This window comes from Convolutriloba macropyga, chromosome 6 (assembly GCF_964194025.1).
Source record: "Convolutriloba macropyga chromosome 6, txConMacr16.3, whole genome shotgun sequence".
Taxonomy (NCBI): domain Eukaryota; kingdom Metazoa; phylum Xenacoelomorpha; order Acoela; family Convolutidae; genus Convolutriloba; species Convolutriloba macropyga.
In genome coordinates, this window is record NC_134473.1 from 62,638,160 (window position 1) to 62,663,097 (window position 24,938).

At 33.0% G+C, this 24,938-nt stretch overlaps 1 protein-coding gene across 8 annotated transcripts in view; it reads right to left on the reverse strand.

Moving 5' to 3' along the window:
* LOC142341838 (lachesin-like) overlaps positions 1–24,938 on the reverse strand; it is a 42,079-nt gene continuing 17,141 nt past the window's right edge. For all 8 annotated transcript variants that reach the window (XM_075393098.1, XM_075393097.1, XM_075393095.1 and 5 more), the window contains 3 exons: positions 20,603–21,656; positions 803–943; positions 1–328 (listed from right to left, as the gene is read on the reverse strand). In XM_075393098.1, coding sequence (XP_075249213.1) covers positions 51–328; positions 803–943; positions 20,603–20,678 — 495 coding nt within the window. In that variant the 5' untranslated portion in view covers positions 20,679–21,656 and the 3' untranslated portion in view covers positions 1–50. The remainder of the gene's footprint in view (positions 329–802; positions 944–20,602; positions 21,657–24,938) is intronic.

A 24,938-nucleotide genomic window follows, 5' to 3' on the forward strand; every position in this document is an offset into this window, starting at 1 on the left:
TGATGTCTAGTTTTTATTTGCTGAGAGGCTTTAAAGAAACCTCTATCTATTTAAAATTTTAGTTTAAATTTGGCTGAATAGAAAAAGTAATACTTACTACTGAGTGAGACTTTGGCAATGTGTGATTTCTTGCTGCCATGTTTATTGTTTGCGATACAGAAGAAAGAGCCCCAGCTGTCTCTATTGGAGCGGGTCACTTTGGGTATTAGCAGGGTCTCCTGTGCCTCTGTCGCTCCCCCTGACCCCCCAGAGGACCCTCCCCCGGAAGAGGGATCGAGGCCTCCATTAGTGGTACTGCTCACTCGGTAGAAGTCATTCGGGAACGTAACTATAAACAGCCAGGGTATAATTTTGAACTCAATGCAGTCGAACGAAATTCGGTACACCTCCCCAGTTCGAGGAACGAGACCAAAACGCCATCTGATCAGACCAATGTCCAGCGTACATACGCGTTTTGTGCGCTAGATTTCCAACCTCTGATCAGAGGTCAGTTAGGCTTAAGATGCAATCTTAAGCTCTCGAACTTGGGCATCTTTTCTAACCCATTTTCTTTTTCTTTCTTGCTCCTCGGGGCTTCTTTTCTCTAGCTAATTATAAGTTGAACAAGTAGAGCTTCTTGTCGAGCTAGTTCTAGGGAACGTTATGCAAAATTTACATTAGTTTGTTCTGTCTCAACCTTCTCGCATCAGTTTCGCACTTTTTATTAATATCAATACATATATATATATATATATATATATATATATATATATATATATATATATATATATAGATGTCAGAAATAATATAGATTATAACTTACTTCTCTGTTCGTTTCTGAACCAGATGAGGGTTGGAGTCGGTGACCCTTTGGCCTCACAATCCAACGACACCTGACTTCCCTCAAAGGCACTGATGTTTTGAGGCTCTCGCAGAAACTGCGGTTCAATTCCCAAAGAAGACTCTAAACAAAATATTTCTGATCAACAACTGGTTACGTATGAGTATCGACTGGTTACATATGAGTTGGATGGAAATAATAATGTTTGATCTTTTGACTTGGGAAGGACTGCTGTACGGGAAAAATAGAGGTGTTTATAGACCATAACATCAAAACTATAAATCTGATTTCAGTTGCAAATTTCCGTCCAATAGTATAAAAAAAATGTTATAACAATTTAAATTGATATAAAACCGTCATCTTTTTTTTCTTTGTAGAGAAAGAAAGAATATGTTTTGAAAGCGAAACCATGCTTTTGCAATTTTTCTACTTTCACAAAAATTTGTTGACACCTAGATCTTTTTGTCATTTTGTGACTTTATTTTTGTATATCCAGTGACCGCTTTTACCTCCTTTCAATTGTATTCATGATCATGCATTGGTATTCCAGAGGTTATAACGGATGAATGTTACTAACTGCATATAATCCTATCAAAAGTCATAGCTTCATTAGAAAATTGTGAGGTGAGCAATGAAAATTTAGAAGGCTTAGGAAAACTAATGTGACTTATTTACACACAAAAATATCTTGACAAAAAGAAATCAACATGTGAGTTTTGTCTGAATAAAAGAATTCATTTCGTCATTAAAATTAAGATTTTGAAACATGTTGAGTTGCAATTGCGTTTTCACGAGCAATTTATTCAATTTGATTCTATTTAGCTTCGCTAAAGCACAACAGTGCACGTAAAATTTTAATTGACAGAATTTGTTGAATCAATTAAAAAAACTGATTTAATTATAGAACTGTATCATGGGCCCTCATTGTATCATAAGCGATCGATTACAATTGAGTTGATGAAGTTCATGTACATAAAAATTCACAAATGTGATTTCTGTTCTTCCTTGCTTCCCTTGTTAAAAAAACAAACACTAGTTTCTTTTTATTTTTGTTTTTATTTTAATTTTATCTTTTCGCCTTTTTTGGAACATTTTGATATCATTTCCTCGAAAAAAATATGATACTTATCTCACAAGGATTTTTTAAGCCAATTAATTCATGTGGCTATTAAAAGTGAACCTTCTATAAAGCAATAAGCTTGTGCGGCGTCTATAAGAATGCGTTACTTAAAGCAATTGATATTTTTAAAAATTTAATTGCTAAATTTTCTATGTGTATTTTGTTAAGCAATGCTATGATACCGAAGTCACAAACTCTTGATTAGCTCTTCTTCTATTATTTCATTTAAGTCTAAGATTAGTGTTGTAGTTTAATAATGACCTAATATTTAAAATGCCACAATCATTTTTAAGTTGACTTCCTTATTTGAGTTTTTTAAAATTTGATTTTTCTTTTTTCGCACTGTTTTCACATATCATGCTCTACAAAAACTTTCGCGTTCTACTTCAATCATTGAAATTGATTGCATTGCATGTCTTTTTGTTCAAAGCTTGTTCAGAGATTGTTCAAAGATGGAGTCAAAAGAAACATGATAGATTGCTCAAACACGAGTTGTTTAATTTCCAGTGTAGTTGATAAGCTGGTAAAGCTGATTGCATGCAGTTTTACTTTCAAACTTTTTTGATATGAATTACCTGATTTTTATTTGAAGAGAAAGCAATTTTTCACACTCAAAAATTCTATTGACTTTGTCATTTTTTAAAACTTCGTATAATGGTTTTTGTAGGTTTTCAATTTCAAGAACAAGAGAATTTTTTTAAGCTTGCAGATCTGGTATTACATAGCCTTAGTCTACAGAACGTTGGCTTTGTAATAAAAAAGAACGTTTCTGTTAATATTTGGTACTTTTTTCGAAATTTGTAGCGATTTTCCACTGTTTGCTTTTCAGGAGTTTACCAATTTATTTTTACAATTGCTCACAGGTTTGCAAAACTTAAATTTTGCCATACAAATTTTGGCCTCAAACTCATTAACATTTATTTTGGCAGCCCGTCATAAACTTCATCAGACTATTTGTTAATGATTGCTGCAGATCAAAATGAACAGTTTGTTATTATTGTTGTTGTTGTAAAGTTTTAGTTTAAGAAATTTTAATCTCCTAGAAATTTACGTATTGAAAATTCAACAAATGAAAAGTTAGCTTTATTGTTCCGACCCCTCTTGAGGGGGAAGGAACTATATACACAAATGGGTTTTTTTTTGTTCAGTCAATTTTGGTCGATCGATATATTCACCGTAGAGAGCTGAGACTGGTATCATTAGAAAGCTTTTCCAGCGCAGAATATGGAATTAAAAAGATTTTTTTAACTTTCGTTTTTTACAGGGAGTTATCGAGGTTTAAATTTTGAGAAAATAGAGTGAATTCCGAAGAGATTTTATTCACATTTTCCAAAATTTTTGAATAAAACTTCGCCAATTTTGCTAAAATTTGTTAATTGTTTTTAGAAAGTGTTGCTGATTTTTATTTGTAAACACAAAAAACTTTACTGTAGGCTATTTTTTTAAAATTTTTTTGTCAAAAATTCTGGCTAAATATTTCAAAATTAAGATTTTTCATCAAAATCAGCACGAAATAAGTTTCTTTAGTCCAGTTTGATTAAATTTAAAGGAAGCACAGACCCAAACAACAATAACACAATCTTTTTAGACTCAAAATGGGGCTTTTTCTACTTCAAATTCCGTTGAGAGTGCTCTGTAATTAAAACTTTGCCCTTTTTTGCTAAATTTATTCGTTGATTATCAAAAACCCAGCATCTATTTTTGAGTTTTTAAAAGAGAAAATACCAATATCTAGAACATTCAAATAATTAAGTGTTCCTAGTAGACAAACAGCAATCGCAGGGCTAGTTTTGGACAAGTATTGGACTGGTATAATTCAAAAATGATTCGGATTGTAATCAGTCGGTCTTTTTTATAAAAAAAGTATATCTTTTCTACATTAATTAAATAACAGAACATTTCAAACCAAAGCTCACTAATGATAGGTCCAATCGGATTCCAAATAGCTCTACATTGTTGTATCTAGTTGATTACTTGAAAGCTTATGGTTGTTTTGACTTTTAAAATTATTTGATTATTAAATAAAAACTGACTTATTGAACTTTGCCTCTATTTTTCTCTTAATTTGGTCAATTTGTAGCTTATTGTCAGCAATTAAAGAATGCTTCTTCTTTCCTTTGAAATAAAATTCAATCTTTATTGCGGTTTTCAGCCTTAATTTATGTTTTTCTGGCTTTGATATTACTAGATTTCACATTTTTTGAAATTTTTTATGTATTAGCCCATTTTCACGTTTTCTAGTTTTGTCACTTTATCACGTTATTGACAGTTCGTATGTCACATTATTGGCTTTCAAAATAATGCATACTTGATAATATTAAAATCTTTGAAGATATAGTTTATGATTTAAACGGCTTCGACACTACTTTCTCGAAGAATTTATTTGAATTTTTTAAATTTTGTCTTTAACTGTTCTTTTCACTTTGTCTTTTTAGTCGTATGGAAACTCCAGTACAATGAACCGGTTTCATTGGCTTTTCATGAATCAAGCGATGATCCGGTATTTTGATATTAGTGGCTGGCTGAAGGCTTTCATGACTTGAAAACAAATGTTTTATAAACTAAAAAGAGACACTTCGCAATTTTGCTAATTTTGTTGACTGTTTGTTATCTAATCTCGTTAATTACAAGCCAAATATGACATTATTGTTGTCAAAAGAAAGTTTCAAGAGGGATTGGTGTCACACAATCTAACGTTTTTAAAGAATTCGTTGCATATACTGGCTTCGACACCGAAAAAAAAATAATTAATTTTTAATTTTTGCCATGTTTGACGTTCCTTTTGTAGACGTAAGACATAATCTCGATAATTTCAATTCTCAAAAGCTTGCTTTAGAACAACAAACGTACCTTATAAATTATTTCATTCTGTAATTAATGGCGTTAATGTCTTTGGAAATATTTTTTTCGAAAAAAAATTAAAGTGTGAACTAATTTTGCATTTTTTTCATTTTTTTCTACTTGTTATTCAGCTTCATTAATGAGAGATTTTATAATACATTATTGGTGCTCGCAGAAAGTGCAATCGAACATATTTTGATGGCCATAGTACGCTTTACGGTTTCGAAAGCGTTTCCTGCCAAGTTTTAATTGATTTTTTGTTGTCTATTTGTTGTTCTTTTTGTAACCGCATGAAAAATTGAGTACCTGCAGTTTTTAATTCCTCCTATAGAAGAATTGGTAATCGTACAATTTTGAGATATTTTAGTTGACTTCGAATTGTTTTCATTACTTTGAATTTATTTGTTTTAAAAAAGTAAGCGAAATATACAACTTCACTGTTTTTGTTCTTTATTGTCTAATATTTCCCAAGCCTTTTTATTGAGTAGTCCCATATTTGTTCCGGGGAATTAAAAGTTTTTTCGTTTAATATCAGTTTTCTCTGAAGCTATTTTGATTTTTTTAATGAGTTTTGTTCTTTAAAACGGACTTGAAGTTTTTGATGTAATTAGTTTTTGTTGTTGTTGTTTGATTTTGGCGTTCGTTTTGACTCGCTTTCTTAATATTTGCATATCTAATCAATCTAATGCACCATTATTCGCTCCACCAATGAGTTGTTTGCTTTAGAGGCTATCTTTTCGTTCATACACTAATTTTTTTAAAAAAAAATACTTGAATTTTTGGGTTTTTCTATGTTCCTCATTTGGTAGACAATCATGCCAAAATTGTGGATGAGCGGGGTCGGAACCTTATGTGCAATTGCACAATACTGGGTAGCCTTGTTGTTTATCAACTTCTTTCGAAAATTGTGATATTGATTTTTGTTTCATTTCAAAACAGGTCACGGAAAGTTACAATAATCATTAGGGTTTGTTATTGTACATTTTTGTTTTGTAACTGTTATCATTGTTTGCCTAAAAAGAGAAGAACCTATTTTTTGGAAATTTTCAATACGGTTCTTTCTGTTCGGTTTTTGTCTGTCTTCATTCCTTCTCTTTTCGTTCTGATATTAATTGGTTCGAATAGAGATATTGCTTCGTTTCTGTTCTCGGATTTTTCCAAGCCCACCCCACACTACCAAGCCCTCTTGTCTTCAGTGCTCAATTTTGAAACCCCAATTTATCAGAACTTGTTGAAATAGATTTTTTTCTCGAGTTTTTAAGACATTTCTTTCGCAGTTCTCTTAGTAGTAGTAGCTGAAACAAAATTTTTGCCGCTAATTTTGGCACAACTGCACATTAAATAAAACATATAACTAACTTCTACTGAGCTGTAGAAAAAATGAATTTCATATTTTTCTCGGTATAAGAAAAAAAAAACCTCACAATTTGGTGCATGATATAAACTTAAGACCACTAATATCAAAATTGAAAAATGGCTGGTTTCATATAGAACACAAAGATAGCAGCTAAAAACGAAATAGTAAAATATAATGTAGTAAATTTGTTGTAATTGGTGTGTGTTGTTCAATCCCGACCATATAACACCGACTTTTACACAGACGGGGAAATGTTTCAAACTTGTTTGCTGCAAAGAGGACCATTAGTGTCCAAATTAGAGCTAGTCACTTTAACATTACATTACCACAGGTAAAATTTGCACAAAAATGGGCTGCCATTCAGTTTTTATTCCCGTATGGAACCGTTTAACTTTGTTAATTTCCCAATTCAAATTGTCGAGACAGTGTCTATTAGTGAATGTTGTTAAGACAGCTTGCCCAGGTGGTAATAAACAAATGGTGCACGCTCTATCGCGTCAAGGAATCTACCCCCTGCCTTAAATTATTACACCACCACTGGGGGGACTGTAAGAGAGAGTGAGAATATTAGGGTCAAAATATGACCCTATTAATTGGCAGGCTAGCTTGTCTCGTAATCCTTAGTGTAAACAAGGGATACGGTTTAAGTAATTCTGACGCCTCGCTAACGAAGTCATAAACCCAAGTTAGCATTAAGAGTGTCTGGTTTCAGTGAACCGTGCTTTCTGGGTGCGGGGGGGGGGGGGGGGGTGAGGGACATTAAAGGGGATTGAAAAGAACAGGTACAAAAGAGAGCAGACAGATGGCTATTAACATTAGCTTAGAAAACCTCACTCTTCTCATAGAGTAAGTTTGCTTAATATGGGACGGCCCATTGGGTAGAGCATAAACAGTTATGGTAATGAAACTGCGCGGGCGCACTGGACCATGAAATTTATTAGTGTGAAACTGCCCCAACGCCCCAGGCCTACATCCAGTCATTTCTACAAATACTACCAACACGACACAAGCCACCTCCGCCGGAGCTGCCAGAGACCAAATCCCCGGAATCCATAATGGAACGCCTTTGAGCCCATTCTGCCGAAAGTCCACTTAACATCACTTCAGATCAAAATTAGGGAAAATTAAGAACAACCATTATTTCTATTTTTATAAACCAGATCGGTTTGTTAGGTTATCAAGCTACCAAAATTTTATTCATGAATCATTGAGAAATTTGAACCCAATCTTCCGAAAGCTGGCTTAACATCAGTTTTGTCTAAAATTAGGGAAATTTAGGGTAAGCCAAATTTCTATTTCGATTCTAGTTTTTCAACCTAACAAAATTTTATGCATGAATCATTTAGAAAATTGGTATCATTATGTCGAAAGCTCACTTAGCATCACTTACGCCTAAAATTGGGGAAAATGAAAAAGGGATATTTACATTTCGATTCTTGTTTCTCAAACTAGCATATTTTCCTCCATGAATCATATTAATCGATCATTACTGGCCGTGAAAAGCTTCAATAACTACTTTTGGTTTTGTTTCTAACTTTTAGACCCTTGGGCCGTTTGTTTCCTTGACAAGGAAAATGTGACATAAATTATACTTATTTTCCACTTGAAAATGTTGTCAATCGGTGACTTAGTGAGCGGATTGATTTTGCTGATTTAATTTTCCGACCAATTGGTCACCAACATTTACTAACTTAGTTATAATAACATTGCTAAATGCGCAAAATGCTTGACCACTACTTACAGCGTTTAGCACCAATCGAGCGAAACAGCTGCAGACATGACGTCATTCAGGACTTCAAATGATAAAAAAAAGTTCACTTCGGGAATCCAAAATACAATTTTTGCTTAACTATTTTTAAATCTCATCGGATTTATACAGTTTTTGTTCCAAATCCACTTGTAATGATTTAATAATTTGTAAACTTGTAATAATTTGTTCCGAATCGAAACATTCATCGCAGAGAAATGTGAGTGGTATCATGAAAATGCTGGTCCAGCTTAGAATTCAAAATAAAAAAAGATTTTTTTATTTTCGTTTTTTTCGAGGAGTTATCGAGGATTGAAGTTTTGTGTGAACACGGGATATTTGTTCACGTTTAGTGTAACTTTTCTTCCAATTAAGATATCTTCTATACAAAATAGTATTTCAAAATTAAATTTCAAGCCAAAAAAATGAATTAAAAAAACGAATTCTATTAGAGAGCTTTTTTTATAAAAAAAAGTCTTTTGCTTTTTTAAGTCACCTAGAGACAAGTCACTTTTCATATTGAGGTTCAGTTAATGCCAAACCTCCTTTGAATCAAATGAAGCCTAATGAACAAAAAAATCGTTTTCAAGGAATTGCTCATAATTTTTTTGGCTTTGACTCTGAGTTTTCGTAATTTTAATCGCATATTATAACTCAGTGGCTAACAGTACAATTTGTTCCGTAATGAGCATTAAGTGAACATATCTAGTGCTTTGAGTGGACAGGTAATGGCTGTTAAGACTTTAAAAATCATTTTTCAAAAACTTTTTCGAACATTCACCAATCATAAACTTAGTATCGCGAACTGTAAGTCAGTCTCTGCGTTGACAGCACCCTCTTGCGTCCTAATGTAACCAAATTTGATTTAACTGGCGGTTTTATCTTCTAATTTTTAGTAATATGACTTCAATGACACAAGATTTCAAAAAGATTTAATTTTTTTTTGGATATTTCCGTATTATTGGTTACTTTTGAAATCTTATCACATTATCCTAAAATTGATAGCTCCTATTGAATTAAAAAAGCGCTCAGTCGATCAGCAATAAAATTTTCAGAGAAAAACTTACGGTTCAAATTGCTTCGACACTTTCTTCTCGCACTTTTCTGCTCATCTTTTTTTTGGTTGAATTTGTTGTTGTTTTCATAGTCAATGACTTGTTGTAATGTCTTATTGATGACCTATGAATGATATACATCCTTGTTGCTTCATCGAGGCATAATTTAGCGTATTTTTTGGCTTCCGTTGAAAACTATTGAATTTAATGGCGTTGATGCTACGGGTTTTCTCAAAAATTTCGTGGTTTTTTTGCATTTGTTCATATTTGTTGAATTTTTTTGAAATCATGTTGTTAAAAAAACAAAAACCCCATTGCTTTTAAACAATAACTGTACATAGAAAAGTTTTTACTGAAAAGTTCACTTTCTAATGGCTTTGACACTTTTCTAGCTCAGTTATTTTTTTGAATTTGCTGTTTTTGCCTCTTTTTGTTTTTAAGGTAGCCGTAAATTGCTGACAAGTCTCTTAAACTTGTAATTGAGAATTGAATGAAGAATGTTACCCGAATCAGTCAGTTTAAAGCGAAATGTCTTAAGATTTATGATAAACATTTTCAAATATTTCTCAAACTTTTCAGTTTTTGTTGTTCTTTTCGTCAAATTGTAACTTGTTTTCATCAATGAGAGGTCCCATTAAATTTTTTAGATTTCAAAGATTAACGTATCTACTCAGTATAGTGAAAATTATGCAACTGTATGCACAATTGAAACAAAATTCGATTGATGAATCTTACCACACGGTTTTCACTGTCATCGAGAACTTCTCAAACCACGAAGCAAAGCCGAGATGTTGAAAAACTTTGCGAAGGCAAAAAACTGTGCAAGGTTTAAAATTAACTCTCATTGGGATTACAACAGTTGCATAACTTCAAAATATACACCACACTGCGATAGATTAGACTGATTTTTCCTGTCAATCTCTCCTCGCCACTCTTCATATATCAAAAGTGGAAAAAAAAGAGAGAATCTAATATCAAAGCAGAGCTTCGATATTGTCCCACAATTTTGTAGTAATGATCGTGCGCTAACAAATTAATTCATCGGTAATTTATGCAATTTTTTCTATCGCAACGAGAGTAGATTGTAGACATTACCACACGATTATTTTTACCAAATTCAGCTTTCTTTGTTGGAAACTTCCTGATGGCCATAACAACTGTGTGATAATATATTCTTTAAACAATTATAAGTCGAAAACTAAAGCCACGCCTATTTCGTACCTCTAAACCGCTGGATTTGTTGAACTCTGAACATCGCAAGCTGAGTTTTTTGCAATTTGTTTAGAATTTTCAATAACTGTTCCGACAAAGGCAATTTATTGAGTTGTCTTTTGTAGCCTAAGTTTTTGGTAAAATCATTTCTTTAATTATCTTCTTTGAGTAACTTGGTTGATTATTGTTTTCAAGTTTTTACTCAACTTTCGAAAGCACTTTTAAATCAAATTTAAGTGTCAACTTAACTATTAACTCTTGTTGGCAATTGATTTGGTAGAGATTTATAGCAATAGAAACAAAACAAAACCAATAGAAAAAATAGCAATTGGAAAATTGAAATGTTCCTGCTGTTATAAACTCCTAGATTGTGATCCTCCGACAACTAAAATTTTGATTTTTAGAGCAAAAAACTTTATGTCTATGTTAATATTTAAAAATTTTCTTTTTTTTCTTTTTATTTTTGTCGGAGAAGACTTTAATCCTCGGACTGCACAATAATGGCGAAATAAGTCACATTTTTGTTTTTTCGACAACGAAGCACTGTGATATTACAAAAACAAAATCCCGCTTAAATTTATTTCTGCTATCCAAGCATTTTTTAATTTTATATTACAACCAGTCATTAATGAGGTTAAGTGATAAGACAGCAATAAATTCAGTACATACTTTCAAAACCCAGAAATTCACCAATAGTTTTTTAAAAACGGGCAGCTTATAAGTCAAAGAAAGTAATAGCTATGAATTGAAAACGTTTTAAACAAAAAGAAAAGCTTTTAGAAACCAATGAAAACGATCAATAATGAGACAATTAATTTGATAATATAGTGACCAACAAAAACTCACAAAACTCAAAAACTCTATAAATTTTCCTGAAAACTATTAATGTCAAGGTCATAGAAGGCATCAGTTTTGAACAAAAAAGATTTAATCGAAGAAAAATAACCACTATTAGCAACCTATGAGTCCTGTTATTAATGAGAATAAATGATAAGATAAAAAAATTACAAAAGTACAACAATAACTCAAAAAAACAACTCATAATTTTTGAGAAAAATTAGTGTCAAAGTCATTAAAACTAATACGCTATTAACTCCGACCATTAATTAGGTTCTTTTGCGCCTCATTATTAATCAACGAAAACTGTCCTTGACGGTACTAAGTGATAAGACAATAGAAATAGTTTCTGAAAGAGGCCGAAATCAAATATTCTTTAATGGTTTTTGACAAAAAAGTGTTCATGTAATATAAAGTTTCAGCAGCCTCTTGATGAATTCTGGCAATTTCAATTAGGCGCAATTAGAACAAATATGTATCATGCTGAAAGCACTCAAGGAAAAGAAACTCTGAAAACAGAAGTCAAAATGGACGCACGTGAAGAAAAACTCCTCAAAAACCGAAAATTTTTTCAAACACCAATTTCTGACTCCACTTTAAAGGTAGTTTGAAAACAATCACGCCTTAAACCTAATCTAATTTTCACTTCCTTTAGTACGTTAGCGTGACTAAAACCATCACTCTAATTTGACTTCTCAATGACGTGAAAAAGTCCAAAAAAGCGTGAACAGATCATAAAAAAGACAGCACACCAATGCAATCCAAATCCTTTGAATTGTAAAAACAATCTGTTGGAATCGTGAAAAATTTAATAAGTCAACTCTTGGATCTATGGTTTTTTTTTAAAAATGTTGAGACAGCATGCGGACCGTAACTGAATTATATAGTAACTGGTCTTTTAGACTCGTTTATTCAACAGGCGGAAATCTATTTGCAGATTAACATCGGCAGCTATGCATCTAACTCAAACAGATATTTTATTTTATTGGTTTTATAAGCATTAGGGTACATGACCGTTTGGAATATTATGTGCAAACACGAATTAGCAATTCTGCTTGTTCTTTCCTCAAATTGTTTCCCGCAAGTTCAAATTCATTCTTGTTCAACAGTAAGCTTCGACTGCTGTTTAGTTCACAATTTTGAAAGACAAAAAATTCTGTGATTTAGGGTTCTCAATTTGAAAAGCCATGTTTTGGTCTATTGTACTGTTAAATCCGGCGATAAGAAATTTGAAACACATACCACAGATCTAAAACAAAATAATCTTGGCAAATAAATTTGCTTTTAAGAAAACTGGATGGAACTGGAAAACTGTTCTGAAAAGAAACTCAAACTCTCGAAGGCTCTTTAAACATGCCAAATGTGTTAGTTTAGTTCGAAGTTGTCTTTCAATTTCTTAAACAACAATCTTATCAGTTTCAAATAGTTACAGTTAGTTTGCTAGCTTATGAAATTCAACATTTGAACAAAATGATGTTTGTGAGACATTTCAGTTTTGTGTGTCAGAGTTAAATCGCCGTTGTTTTCCACGTCTTGTCAAAAGTATATGTCAAATTCTTGTTGCTCGTCAAACTGTTTTTCAGTATTTTTATTTCTTTGTTGAATGTTGTTTTTTTTTAACCGTCAAGTTATAGCCCTTTTTTGAGTCTGATAACTTTTATAATTTTCAAGTCAATTGTTCATCGCAATTTTAATGCATATTTTAGTTCGCATGATTATTACCTGTGTTAACAATACTGTTTTAAAAATAAATATCAGCGTTATCAGCGCTACATGAATATATCACGATGGTAGAACTTTCTGTAACTCAAAGACTTATTTTTAAGAAAAGATTTTGGATTGGCTTATGAAGAGAAATTGGCTCTACATTTATTTAAGGTCGTTTTAAAAAATATTTCCACTATTAAAAAAAACATTATTCACCCCCAGTTCTGGAATTAAGTCTTTTCATAAAGCCAAGCTCCAGAATAGGAGGGATATATTCATGCAACGCTGATAATGTCGATTTATACAAGAAAAACTATGCATGGTTATCATCCTGTACTAATGTTATGAAATAAAATATGCAAAGTTATGATAAGATGCGATGTACATTTGGAAGTAGATTGAAAGTTAATAATCTTATTAGATTCAAAAAACATTATCACTTGGCGGTCAAAAATCTTAAACATTAGACCTTAAATCTTAGACCTGAAATTTCAGACATTAAACTTTAAGCCAAAGAAACCAAAATACTGAGGCAGAGGAAAAATAATAAAAAATAGCACCTCATTTGTAAAACGCATACATAAGCACATTAGTCAGAAGTGAATCATTTTTAAATTTGAATTAACATTAACATGAGAAGTTTTATTTCTAAACTTTATGGACAGAAAACCGAAGTTTTGAAAGAAGTAATTCGTTTTAGATATAAATAAAAATATTGTAAATGTACGATAAATAAAAGCCAGAAAATGTAAATCTAAATTTGCTGAAACTCGTAGGGTTATAAGTTTTAAATCAATTTTTTTAAAACTTTTACAAAAATCAATTAAAGCCATTATCTTGAAAATCAAAAAGCTCAACAGAACAAATTTTGTGGATCAATATCTGGTATACTTGCTTAGGTACTTTAAGACCAACAATTGCGTGCGAATTATGTAATTCCAAGTCATTTATTTTTTAATTTATTGTTTACTTATTTATGACAATTATCTATTATTCAGCCAAAAATGAGTGAAAAAATATATTATTCAGCCAAAATAAAAATTTTAATATGATACTTTAAAATGTGAATAAGAGTTAATTTCGCACAGACATTTTTTTAGTGAGATTTCGATACGAAAATGGTCAAGCAATCATTTACAAAGAGCTTTTCTTTGTTTTTATTGACTGGTCAATAAGATTGCGGAGTTTTGCCTATAATTTAATATAAGTTCGTGCAGTAAAACATTACCGGCTAAATCCAGGGAGGGGCGCTGACAATTTTTGTCTACATTATAACTTTTTTATATTCCTAGACACAATAGCCCTGATGAAGCATTGTTAACTAAATAATCTAATAATTGAAAAAAATGACATTTTTGCATCTCTGCTATTAATTAGATAAATCGGCTGAAATTTTTGTTGTAAAAAATTTTTATGAAGTGATGATTTCAATTACAGGTTTTAAAAATCAAAATTCTTGGGATTTATACAACGGGAAATTTGATAACCCATTGTTGAGCTGTAAGTTTAACAATAACTTTAGCAATACATACGAAATTAGAAAAATGCTGACTTTGGGGGGAAAAATCATCCCAATATTTTGTTGCATCTCATCATATTTTGTTGCGAGGACACAAATGATCACAACGGAAATTATCACTACAAATTTAAAAAAAAATTTGTAGTGATACATTCGGCAAAAGTCTTAATTTCCTCTAGACTTCGATTCCTTTGGCAAGTTGTAGCAGCCTTGATCAGTGACAATTGAAAGACGTTTTTAATGAGGAAGAAAACATTTGGCTTCCCGTGCAATTGGTATGCGGAAAAATTAAGAATTCTTTTAATAGTATATTTGTAATTCTAATTCTAATATTTTCGAAAAATGATTTTTCGCACAACACATTATTCGAATTGGATTTCATAGTTGTTAGCTATGGCTCAGTTTTTCCAAAAATTCCAAAATTCTAACCTTTTTTGGGAGGGGATGATTTTGCAAAACTTTTGTAAATTTCATAAATTTTTTACGTTTCTTTACTTGACGAGATTGTTGAACCCTTTATTTGTTTGCTTCAAGAAACGAGCTTTCAAAATATCTTTCCTGTGAGAAAAAATAGATCTTTAACATTTGGGTTTTAAAATATTTGTTAAAAAATTAACCAATAAACAACTTAGCGGAAAATTGCAAAAAGCAGGAAATTTTGGGTTATTCTGACAGCCGCTATTTCGTTTTTTATCAACCACCTTACGAAATCATCACAAAGAAGTCCTCTTGGTTGTAAAAACAATTAAGTTTGGTAAGAATTTTGAAGTACGCTTAAAGTACGCCCCAATTACTGTTTTGTGTGTACAACAAATTGCTTTGAATAGACCAAAATTGACAATTTTGAACAGGTAGAAAAGCCTTTACTTTAATTGACCAGTGTTGTCAAACATTTTCGATTGAGATTTCAGCCTCAAAATTATGATATTAATTTATACACCAAAACTGAAACGCAAATAAATCGGTGCTAAACTATTATAAAAACAATTTCAAATCACTACTGGATCATAGGCTGATTCACGTCAAATTCTAACTTTTCAGACTTGGCTCAACTCTGATTTTTGACAAAAAATTAGTCAGCAACGGGGCTCGAACCTGCGCGATGTTTAGACTACAAATTATGGTGTGTTAGAGTTATTGGGCAGCGTAAATGTTTAATGAAGTATCCGGGGTCTATTTCATTGATTCCTTAATTCTTCCCAAGCATTTTCTGCCAAATGGGACTATAAGTAGCACATGTGGTTAGTGGAGTTATTGTATTTGAGACAATTTTACAACCTTGTATGTGTACACGAGTGTGTGAGCAAATGTGCGTGTGTATGTAAGATACACAGACTGTTTGTGTTTGATCATAATTCTATCACAAACATCCCCCGGGACACCAAGGGAGCCTTTGACTGCAGTTTATGATTGCCTAATTGTTATATTGTCACCCCAACATATACACGCACACCGTATTCACCTCACATATCCACCCCACTCTCCACACGCTCTCCCCGTTATAACTGTTCACCCCTTTTAATTCAAGTGACACTTTGTTTGTCTGTCAAAGGGAGCAGGGGTGCAGGCCCACTCGTAAGGAAAGATCGAGGCACAGGATAGAGCAGGCCCCAATTGACCACAGATCGGCCTTGCTTCGTCACTTTGAAACCGAGCTCTTGATCTTAATCTCCCACCCTCAAGACACCCTTTGAATCCTTTTAACTTCTTAGTCAGTTAATATTAATATTAATACTAGAATCCATGAAGAACATAATTGTGTTTACACTTTGTCGGCCCATTGAAATTCCGACTTCACTTTTTCTTCAAAAAGAAATCTTCTTTTGGGAACCATAAAACTTGAAAACTTTACAAGTAAACAGTGCACACAAATAACCCAACAAAACCCGTAAGGACCTTGGAAAACCCTTCAGAAGGCGCTTCAGTTTTCATCCATAAATAATTCATCAACGACTGATACGATATCATAACTCAACAAAATTTTTTGATGAGGGTAGTTATTATAATAACTGGTCATTTATCGTGAAATATTCGTTCCTATTCTGTCAAGCAATTTTTTTGTCTCTTAAATACTTTAGCGTAAAATCTTTTAAAAAAATCAATAATGTCACCTTATCTTAGTGGATGTAAAACTAACGGTTAAAGTTTTTATCGTCTAAGGAAACTTACTCAAATAAGGATTGTAGAAAATAAAACACAGCTTAAAGTTATGTTAGAATAAATTTCAGGTGCTTGTTAATGTGCGGAGGTCTCAACTGTTAAGATAAAGTAGAGATTAAGTGAGAAAAAATTAAGTGATGGAACTCACCAGACGCACGCAAATTGTTTTTTCAATATGAACGCCTAAACTTCATTAAAACGGTTATTTTTTTGTATTTGAAAATTATGTTTTTCACATTTTCTTGAGGAGTGGCAGATGCAAGCCGTAAGTTCGATAGATAAATTTGATTAAGGTGCAGTTTTCAATTTAACTACAGTTTCTTCTTCATTGTTTTACATAAAATTAGCAGAGACATCAATTTTTCTCTTCACCCGAGTCGAGAACCAAAGGCTATCTTGCAAGATCTTGTGTGACTCTTGTAGAAAAGAATTATTTTGAAAGATCTTTTGATAAACAAAAATTAATCTTGTAAGAATAGAGGATTTTGCGAGATGAACGATTATGTTGAAAGACTTTGCAAGATGGAAGATTATCTTGCAAGAGTCTTGCACGGTCGTTCTGGTTGAGTTGCGTCCCAATTGGTTCAATATTGCCATTTTTTCAATCTTTTTGTGCAGAAAGCATTCAGAAAGGAGTTGCACAGGAGGGAGTAGCCCTACTTTGCAAAGTAATAAAATTCCAAAAGTGTTTGAATTCAGCATCTTTATAAAAATAGGCCAGTGAAGTCGAAAAATTATTCTGCTTCTTTATCTACTATTCGGGTTGAAAAAGTATGCCCTATTGCAAACTTTCTGGAGCATTGAAACTTATGTTGCTATAAATTTCTAAGAAAAATCGCATAGCCTTAAAACAATTTTTACTCATTTTTAACCAAAATTATTAGAATTTCGATTCGATACACTTCAGTATCTTATACGTTTGTGTTTCTTGTTTCATAGTATTATTTGATATAATATTCCCAGTTTTAGCAGAAAATTTACTCAAACTCCTTATAGACGGTATGCTGATTATGTTCAGGGTACTCAATCGGCACCATAATTTGATTATTCAAAGGAAAAAATTCATCTTTAATGATTTTTTTCCTACTAATGATGATACCACACCACAAACTTCAAACTATTAGAGATTAAAAGAATTTGAAGTATAAAAGTTTTTTCAAAGAAAACTCCGACATTAATCCGATATACTGTAAAATGCAACCATTGTAAGTCATTTATTTTTACAATTTCACAAAACATCGTTTTTGTAACTTTTTCTATTTCTGGAGATAATTTAAGTACAAATTTCAAGCAATTTTCAGATTTTAAACAAATTTCTCAAAATTGGCCAGAACAACTCAAAAAAATTACTTTGCCCCGATTTCTGCATGGCAATGAAAACCAAAAAGAAACTTAATTGTTCGATATTATGTAACAAATCTGCAGCTATTAGATAACATTTAAGATCGAATGATATAGTTCTCCATAAACGTGATCCTATTTTGGACTTATTTGCAGACAATCAACAAATAAACGACTACTTGATCAAACTCTCTTGCTTTGAAGTTAAACTCAATCAGGGTAATATGAGTGTGTGGGTCAACAATTTAAAGAGGTGTGTGAGAGCACATACAGTAATAAGTCATGACTTCAACATTATAACGAAATATAGTTTGAAAAGTGTTCAGTGGTGAACGAAATTGTCATTTTCATAGTCAGGGAAAGTCAGGGAAAGGTAGAATCCGACAAAATTCAACAATTTGTCATGGCAAGAATTTATTTGGAGAAATTAGCAAGTATTCATGAAAACTTTTAAATCCCACATTTTATAGTGTTCCGATATTGAAGAATTTTGAAATCTTGTATCGAATTTATTAGGCAAACGGAATATAATTTTTGCAAAACTTTTCAATTTTTCAATTAATCTACAAATTCAAGATAATTCCATGTTAATTTAAAGATTTTTTTCACAAAAACCAGACAATTTCTGCAATCAATCAAAACAACTCCATTAAAAAGAATTCCAAACAATTACTCAATTTTCAAGTTTTCATGGATAAACTTTCTGTGTATTTTTCTCTGAGTGCAACTTCACTCAGCAGATCTTAAAAAAGGCATCAATGAAAAGTTTGAATTTTTGGGTTTTATTTCGTTTTGATGTTGACGCTTTTTGTTTGCTTGCTTTGCAGAAAGTCTAGCAACGGAAAATGAACAAAACTTAGTATTCAGCTGGCGTTCTGTTTAAAAATGTGAATAGAGCATTCCCAATCAAAAAATTCCTTCAACTCAGTATTGTGGAAAAATCACTGTCGCTGGACATATCACTGTTTCTTTTTTCACTGATTCGGTTAGCCTATTTTTTGGAAAACCTGCGTTTCCCTAAGTCTCAATGAGATCAATTCACAGACAACTATTTACTCGAAACGTTTCACGAAATTGATTAGCTAGAATGCCTACTGAAAAACATTTTGTTATGTGTATTATATTTGTTTCAAAATTATAAAATACCTCAAAAAGTTCTGAAAACAAATTTGTGGTCTAAAAAGACATTTTTTCAGTGGTAAAAAGTTAACACATAAAAATTTGACCGAAAGATTTCTTCATGTAGTCAACGTAGGTGTATCAATTTCATTTACTTTATTTATTTAAAAAATGCATCAATTGAGTTGTTGACTGCATATTCGGTAGAAGTGAAATATGTACAGTTAATTTTCTGATAATTTGACTGCTTTCTGCTAAATAGTTTAATAAATTGTACAGCAATTTAATTCAAGTTAGATAAGAGACATTATTTCGTTGCATTTTGGGTGTTTTATTTTTTGAATTTTTCTGGATAACTCCAAAATATGACATTTTGTGCTTTCCATAAAAAATTATATTTTTGCTTAAAGTAGACAGCAGTAAAAGATTACTTTGCAATTGAAAAAAAACTCAATACCTCATTGTCCTCTGCTTATTACTGTTAATTTTAAGTAACACTCCAGAGCAAAAAAAAATCAGTGTTCAAGTGAAAAAAAAAGAAATATAAATATTCGAGTTTTCAAGTTTTTTTAATTAAATTATTTGCCATTTCCGAATTTAAAAAATGTTTCATTTTTAATGCAATTAAATGTTAAACCAAACTCATTTTTTAAAATTTGATATTTACAATTAAAACTATGATTAGAAAGATTATTGCAACAAACATAACATAAATATTTCATGAAAGATATTTTCGCTTATTGAATGTTCTCTGACTTGATAGAGCTTCCTATTTTTCATTTTAGCGATCCAAATCATTTTTTGGTTTTAATCATAGGGTAAATTTCATGGCACTGTGTTTTGCACTCTTTAATAGTGAAGATAATTTTCAAAACATTTGCTAATATTGAGATCCTAAAAAAATTTTGCGTTGTTTTACTTATTAAGTGTTGCCAAAAATTACTCGACCGCATGTCGTGTTGTTTCTTAAAAATTTTTCATCCTCTGCATCACAAAGACTTTTCGAAAGAATTTCAATGAGATGACTGGAAGTTTGATGTGCGCTACCGACACTATAAACTCTGTTTTTGTATACAAAACGAGATTTTTGTTCTGTGTTCTGCTCTAAATTGCGATGAGAAAAATATCTGTATATCTTCAAATTTCAAATTATGAATCAAAAATTTACATTTTTTCTGCGCATTTTGGAGCTTCACAAGATTTTTACAGCGCTTCAAATTACATTCATGGAAGGCAAAATTGAAGTCTACTCGAATACAAAAAACAGCGTTTCTGTTAGCTCTTTGCTAAAATTTACATTAATTTTACCTTAACAGCCGTTTACCTTAGCATTACGGTTAGCAATACGGTTTGAAGCACACCGAACGTTTTCGAACTTTTTATCACTTGTTATGATATAATGAAATTCCACAGTGAACTGAGCAATATAATTAATACGAAAATAAATTAGCGAGAGTTTTTTTCACTTTTTCAACTTTTGAACTTTTTGCAACTCTTTTGAACTATTTTAAATATATGACCATTTTTCTTGCAAATCTTGCAAGATAACCATTTTTCTGGCAGAATCTTGCAAGATAACCATTCGGTCTCGCCTGGGGTTTGTGGACGGTATTCTAATTTATCACCAACATCAAATTTGTGGGCCTTCCAGAATTCGTCAAACTTTTATTTAATCAATCAAATTTTTGCTAAAGTTTCAAAAACTATGCTCACAACATACGCGCAATCATGTGCAATATAAATTGTTGCAAAAATATATAAACTGACCTGATGAAACAAAGCGAAGAATTGTGGCCGCTGTTTGAATAAACACAAACACCACACAAAGTGACCTTGATGTCATTTTCACTCTAGAATAGTCTGTCTCTTCAGGGTTCAATTTGAAGTCAATTCTTTTCAGCCTAATTGTCGGTTATACTCTGTTATTGTCATTATCAGTTTGTGTCAAAATACTACCAATCTATAATCATCTCGAATTCTGTTATTTTGTCGCAATTTTCAGTTGCTGTCCTTTGAGTAAAGCATTGAAGAATTGTTTGTATCGGTATAATGTACCACAAGGTCAAAATGTAACTGATAAAATGACCCTAAATTGCAATTCAAAAGACAGAATTGAGCGATTCACATTAACAAATAAAGTAACTAAAAACTATAAATCAATGAAAGCTCGAACAAGTTGTTAACTATCGTAGTTGTTAAGCCCGGGCAATAGTCACGGCGTGGAAACTGAGTCACTGAGTGAAAAAAAATGTCTGGATCTTAAAACATGGTCATGGAAAATAGTGACAAACTTGAGTAAATTTACTCACGAAAATGGACTTTTGCCTCGTAATGATTGAAATTAAAAGCAGAAATAAAGTAATAAAACTGAGGCTGAGAGATCGTTGTAATAGCTCAAGGTCAATCGAAGTTGTTGTTGAAAACTGATGGAATGAATGATCAAAAAAGAGTGAATGATTAGTCTGCGAAAAGCGAAATTCACTTCAAAACAAGGAAACGGGTAAAAACTATCAATCAAATAGGTAATTAAGGCAAAAATAAAGAATCGGGACGAACTTTTGATGTTGGAAAAAAGATGAATTAACAAAGTAAACGCGGCGCTTTCTTATAAACGGCCGAAATAGAACCCGAGAATAATAATCAAAGTCAATAATGATTGCCGGAGGGTAGTGTTCGTGTGGGTGAAAACTGGCAAAAGGTGTTCACGCGCAAGGATGAATTGTTGCCCGACAGCAAAAGTTGTAAAGGTGACATTTTAGCCCCCGGGTGAAGTGTACGGGCTAATGGGTCCAATCATAAAGAGGTGCTTGTTTTGTCGCTCCTGGAAAAGAATGGAAAAGTTGTTAATTAATAGCAGAAGTGTGGCAATATTGGAAAAGCTATAAAGTACAGCGAACTGTGTTTGTTTTAAAAAGTGACATTAAAGTGGTAGTTTTTGTTGTAAACTAAAAACAGATCAGCTAGTTTATAGAACGGTCTGAACAAATAAGTAAACAATATATTGCAAAAAGTTGTTTTATTACTATTATTATTATTTGTGCTGTTTTGTTCACACGCGCGGAGAGGCGAGGAAGAAAAGAGGGAAGGAAAAGAGGATATATTTGGAGTATTTTTGTGAAAATAAGAGAAATGTTAAATGAATTTTGCCACTTTTTCAAGTTCGTCGGGGCTGGGGGCTTTTGGTGAATTTAGATAAGTTAAGTTGTCGGTGGAGTTGAAGGTGTTTTATTGGTACATAAATTAAAAGAAGGTACAATGGGCGAAATTGGGCCAGCTATATTTGTGGAGAGAAATTTGTATATGATTTGTTCAATTGGACAGATACAAATTTATATATTAAAGCAGTGGAGTTAGTCGAGTAAAAATGGGTGCTTTAGCCCTGAATCTTAAATAAGCCCGGTCGAACTTGGGTAAATTTAACGTCACTTGATTCTCTCTCTTTCGCTCTATTCTACTCTTTCTTTAGCTCCTCCTGTATAAAACGTCAGCCCCCCCCCCCCCCCCCCCCCACCGCTCACAGTGTTTGATCCCTCCCCTCGGCCCAGCTGAAACTAGTGTAAGTAGTTAGTTATTTGGTTAGTAGTAGTTATGGACTAGTGTTAACTATAATAGACAGACATAACCAACCAAGTAAGCCCCGCTTGAGGGTAACAAGTTGTGGACACAAGTGTAAAAATGATTACTAGTTAGTTTAGCAAAACTGTTATTACTACAGAAATACTTCACATGTTTGTGTTATAATCCTACACCATTTCGATCTCTTCTCTCAAGCTAACTTACTAACAAACTATTACTAAATTCTACTCACCCCCCCCCCCCCCCCCTCCCCCCCGCCATCCCCTCTCTCCTCTTAGCCAGCATAACTACCAAAAGTTGAAGTTTGAAGTCAGAATAGGATATTCCTTTTTGAATCCTCCAAAATCTGTGAACTCAACCCCCCCCCCCTCTCCCGCAACTATCCGCCATTTTGCACAGTTGGTGCTTTTGTGAAATGTGGCAGGACCTCTTTGAAATATTGGAGAGTGAGAGAGTTAGAGTGAGAAATAGATAGATAAAGGGAGATAGTTGGTACATTAGTTGAAGTGCTGGTGCTGGGGGTACTGACTAGCCGACCTAGAAGTTAGAAGAACCTTCTATTTACCAATAAAAACTACCAGGATGAAGTTAAAATAGAAACAACAGATTTCTTTGTATTGGGTAACTCGAAAACAGTTATGACAGCCTCCCCTCAACAACAAATTTAAATAAACGTGATTATAACCGATAATTGCTCTAAAAATAAACAGACGGGACGCTTTTTTACCCGATTGTTGCGGGGGTAATTATAGTGAAACGAGCTTTTAAAGCGCTCCAATTGTCCAATTATAGACGTTCACCATTTTCTGCTAATTGATATGTCGGCCAATGGACTGGACCCGATAGTACCAACTAACCAAGCAACTATATAACCTTCGGCAGATATGGTAATAGTTGTAGTTGAAAAAGTATTGTAAAATGGAATACAGTAATTGTAGTTATAATAATAATAATAATAATAATACTAACTGATATTGCACAGTATTTAACAAGTACAATACAGGTTTATTTATTAAACTTGTTTGTAAGCTGTAGTATCCCGCTGCTAGCCCCCAGATCTCAATCCCACTTTTGCAACACCTTGGCTCAAATCAGCCCACAAGGCCCAGAGATTGGGAAGAATGATTGTGAGTGAACAAGTGTGTGCGCAAGTGTGTGTGTGTGTGTGTGTGTGTGTGCGTGTGTGCGCGTGTGTGTGCGCAAGTGTGTGTGTGTGTGTGTGTGTGTGTGTGTGTGTGTGTGTGTGTGTGTGTGTGTGTGTGCGTGAGAGAGAGATAAAGAGTATGTACGTATGTATGTATGTATGTTTGAGACTTACTAACTAAACTAAAACTAAGCATAGTTAGTTTGTAGGATCTAGGGGGACTTAAGCATGAAAAGATTTTAATCAGGAGCAATCGGTAGCCAAACTATGGCCAGCCAATCACCACTCGCCTTTCCCTCTCTCCCAAGTCAGGCCAGATCTATTTAATAATAGTGTCCGTGTTAGCGAGAGAGAGAGGGAGGCTTGATTAAAGCAACGCTACCCTTTCCCCGACAATAATTGGGATTTATTCGAGTTGTGTTGTTTCTACTTAGCTGATCAGATGGTTGGGATAAGTTGACAAAATACGAAACAAAGATACATTTCACATGGCTTCAAAACACACCTGTAACTCTTTGAACAGACCAGGCGGCCACCACACTCTCAATTAGCTAACTAACAAGCTATCTGTCCACATTTACACCTCACTACCTCGCCTGCCAACCAACCAAAAAATAACCCTATATTATTCTTCCATTCCTTTATTCCCACCCCAACCCCCCCCCTCTCCCCACATGGGTACAAGCAATCGAGTTGCATTGCTACCTATGTACTTTAATTGTGAGAATTGACCAACTGATAAATAGTGACAAGAAGAATTAATCTCTGTAGGCAATAAAAAGCCGAGAGTTGAATCACACAACACAAGAACCCCACAAAGTACACGCTCACTCTCTTTAAATCCCCATGAAAGATCTCTTTGAGAAGATAGATCTCTCTGTTTCATAAACTCTCATTTAACAAATCGATGAACAGTCTGACAAGAAGTTAAAGAAAGAATCCTACACCCAATTTCACACACTGTGTACGGGTGAAAGAACCCAGTTGCTATTAAAGAGCCCAATGCCGTTCTAGAGCTCTCAAAACAGGGTAATTTATGACACAAACATAAAAGGATCTGACATTGATCCGAAGAGAAACAATAAAACCAGCCTGTGAATAAACTCTACCCAACACACACACGCGCACATGTTTTCTCTATTCGCCCACTGCTGTGACCAACGATGGCCAGACAGCCCTTAAAACAACTTACAAATTATCAGCTTTCAAACCCACCCTTGAAAAGTGGGAACAAAAAACTGCAGACCAGAGAACAAAAGACAATTCCGCTATAATTTTACATTCTCACACTAATTTGTATAAACTGTTCACGTGTTTGTGTGAAAGGACGTTTTTGTGATCTATACCTGAGACGTAATAACCTTATGTTATTATTCCAGCTCA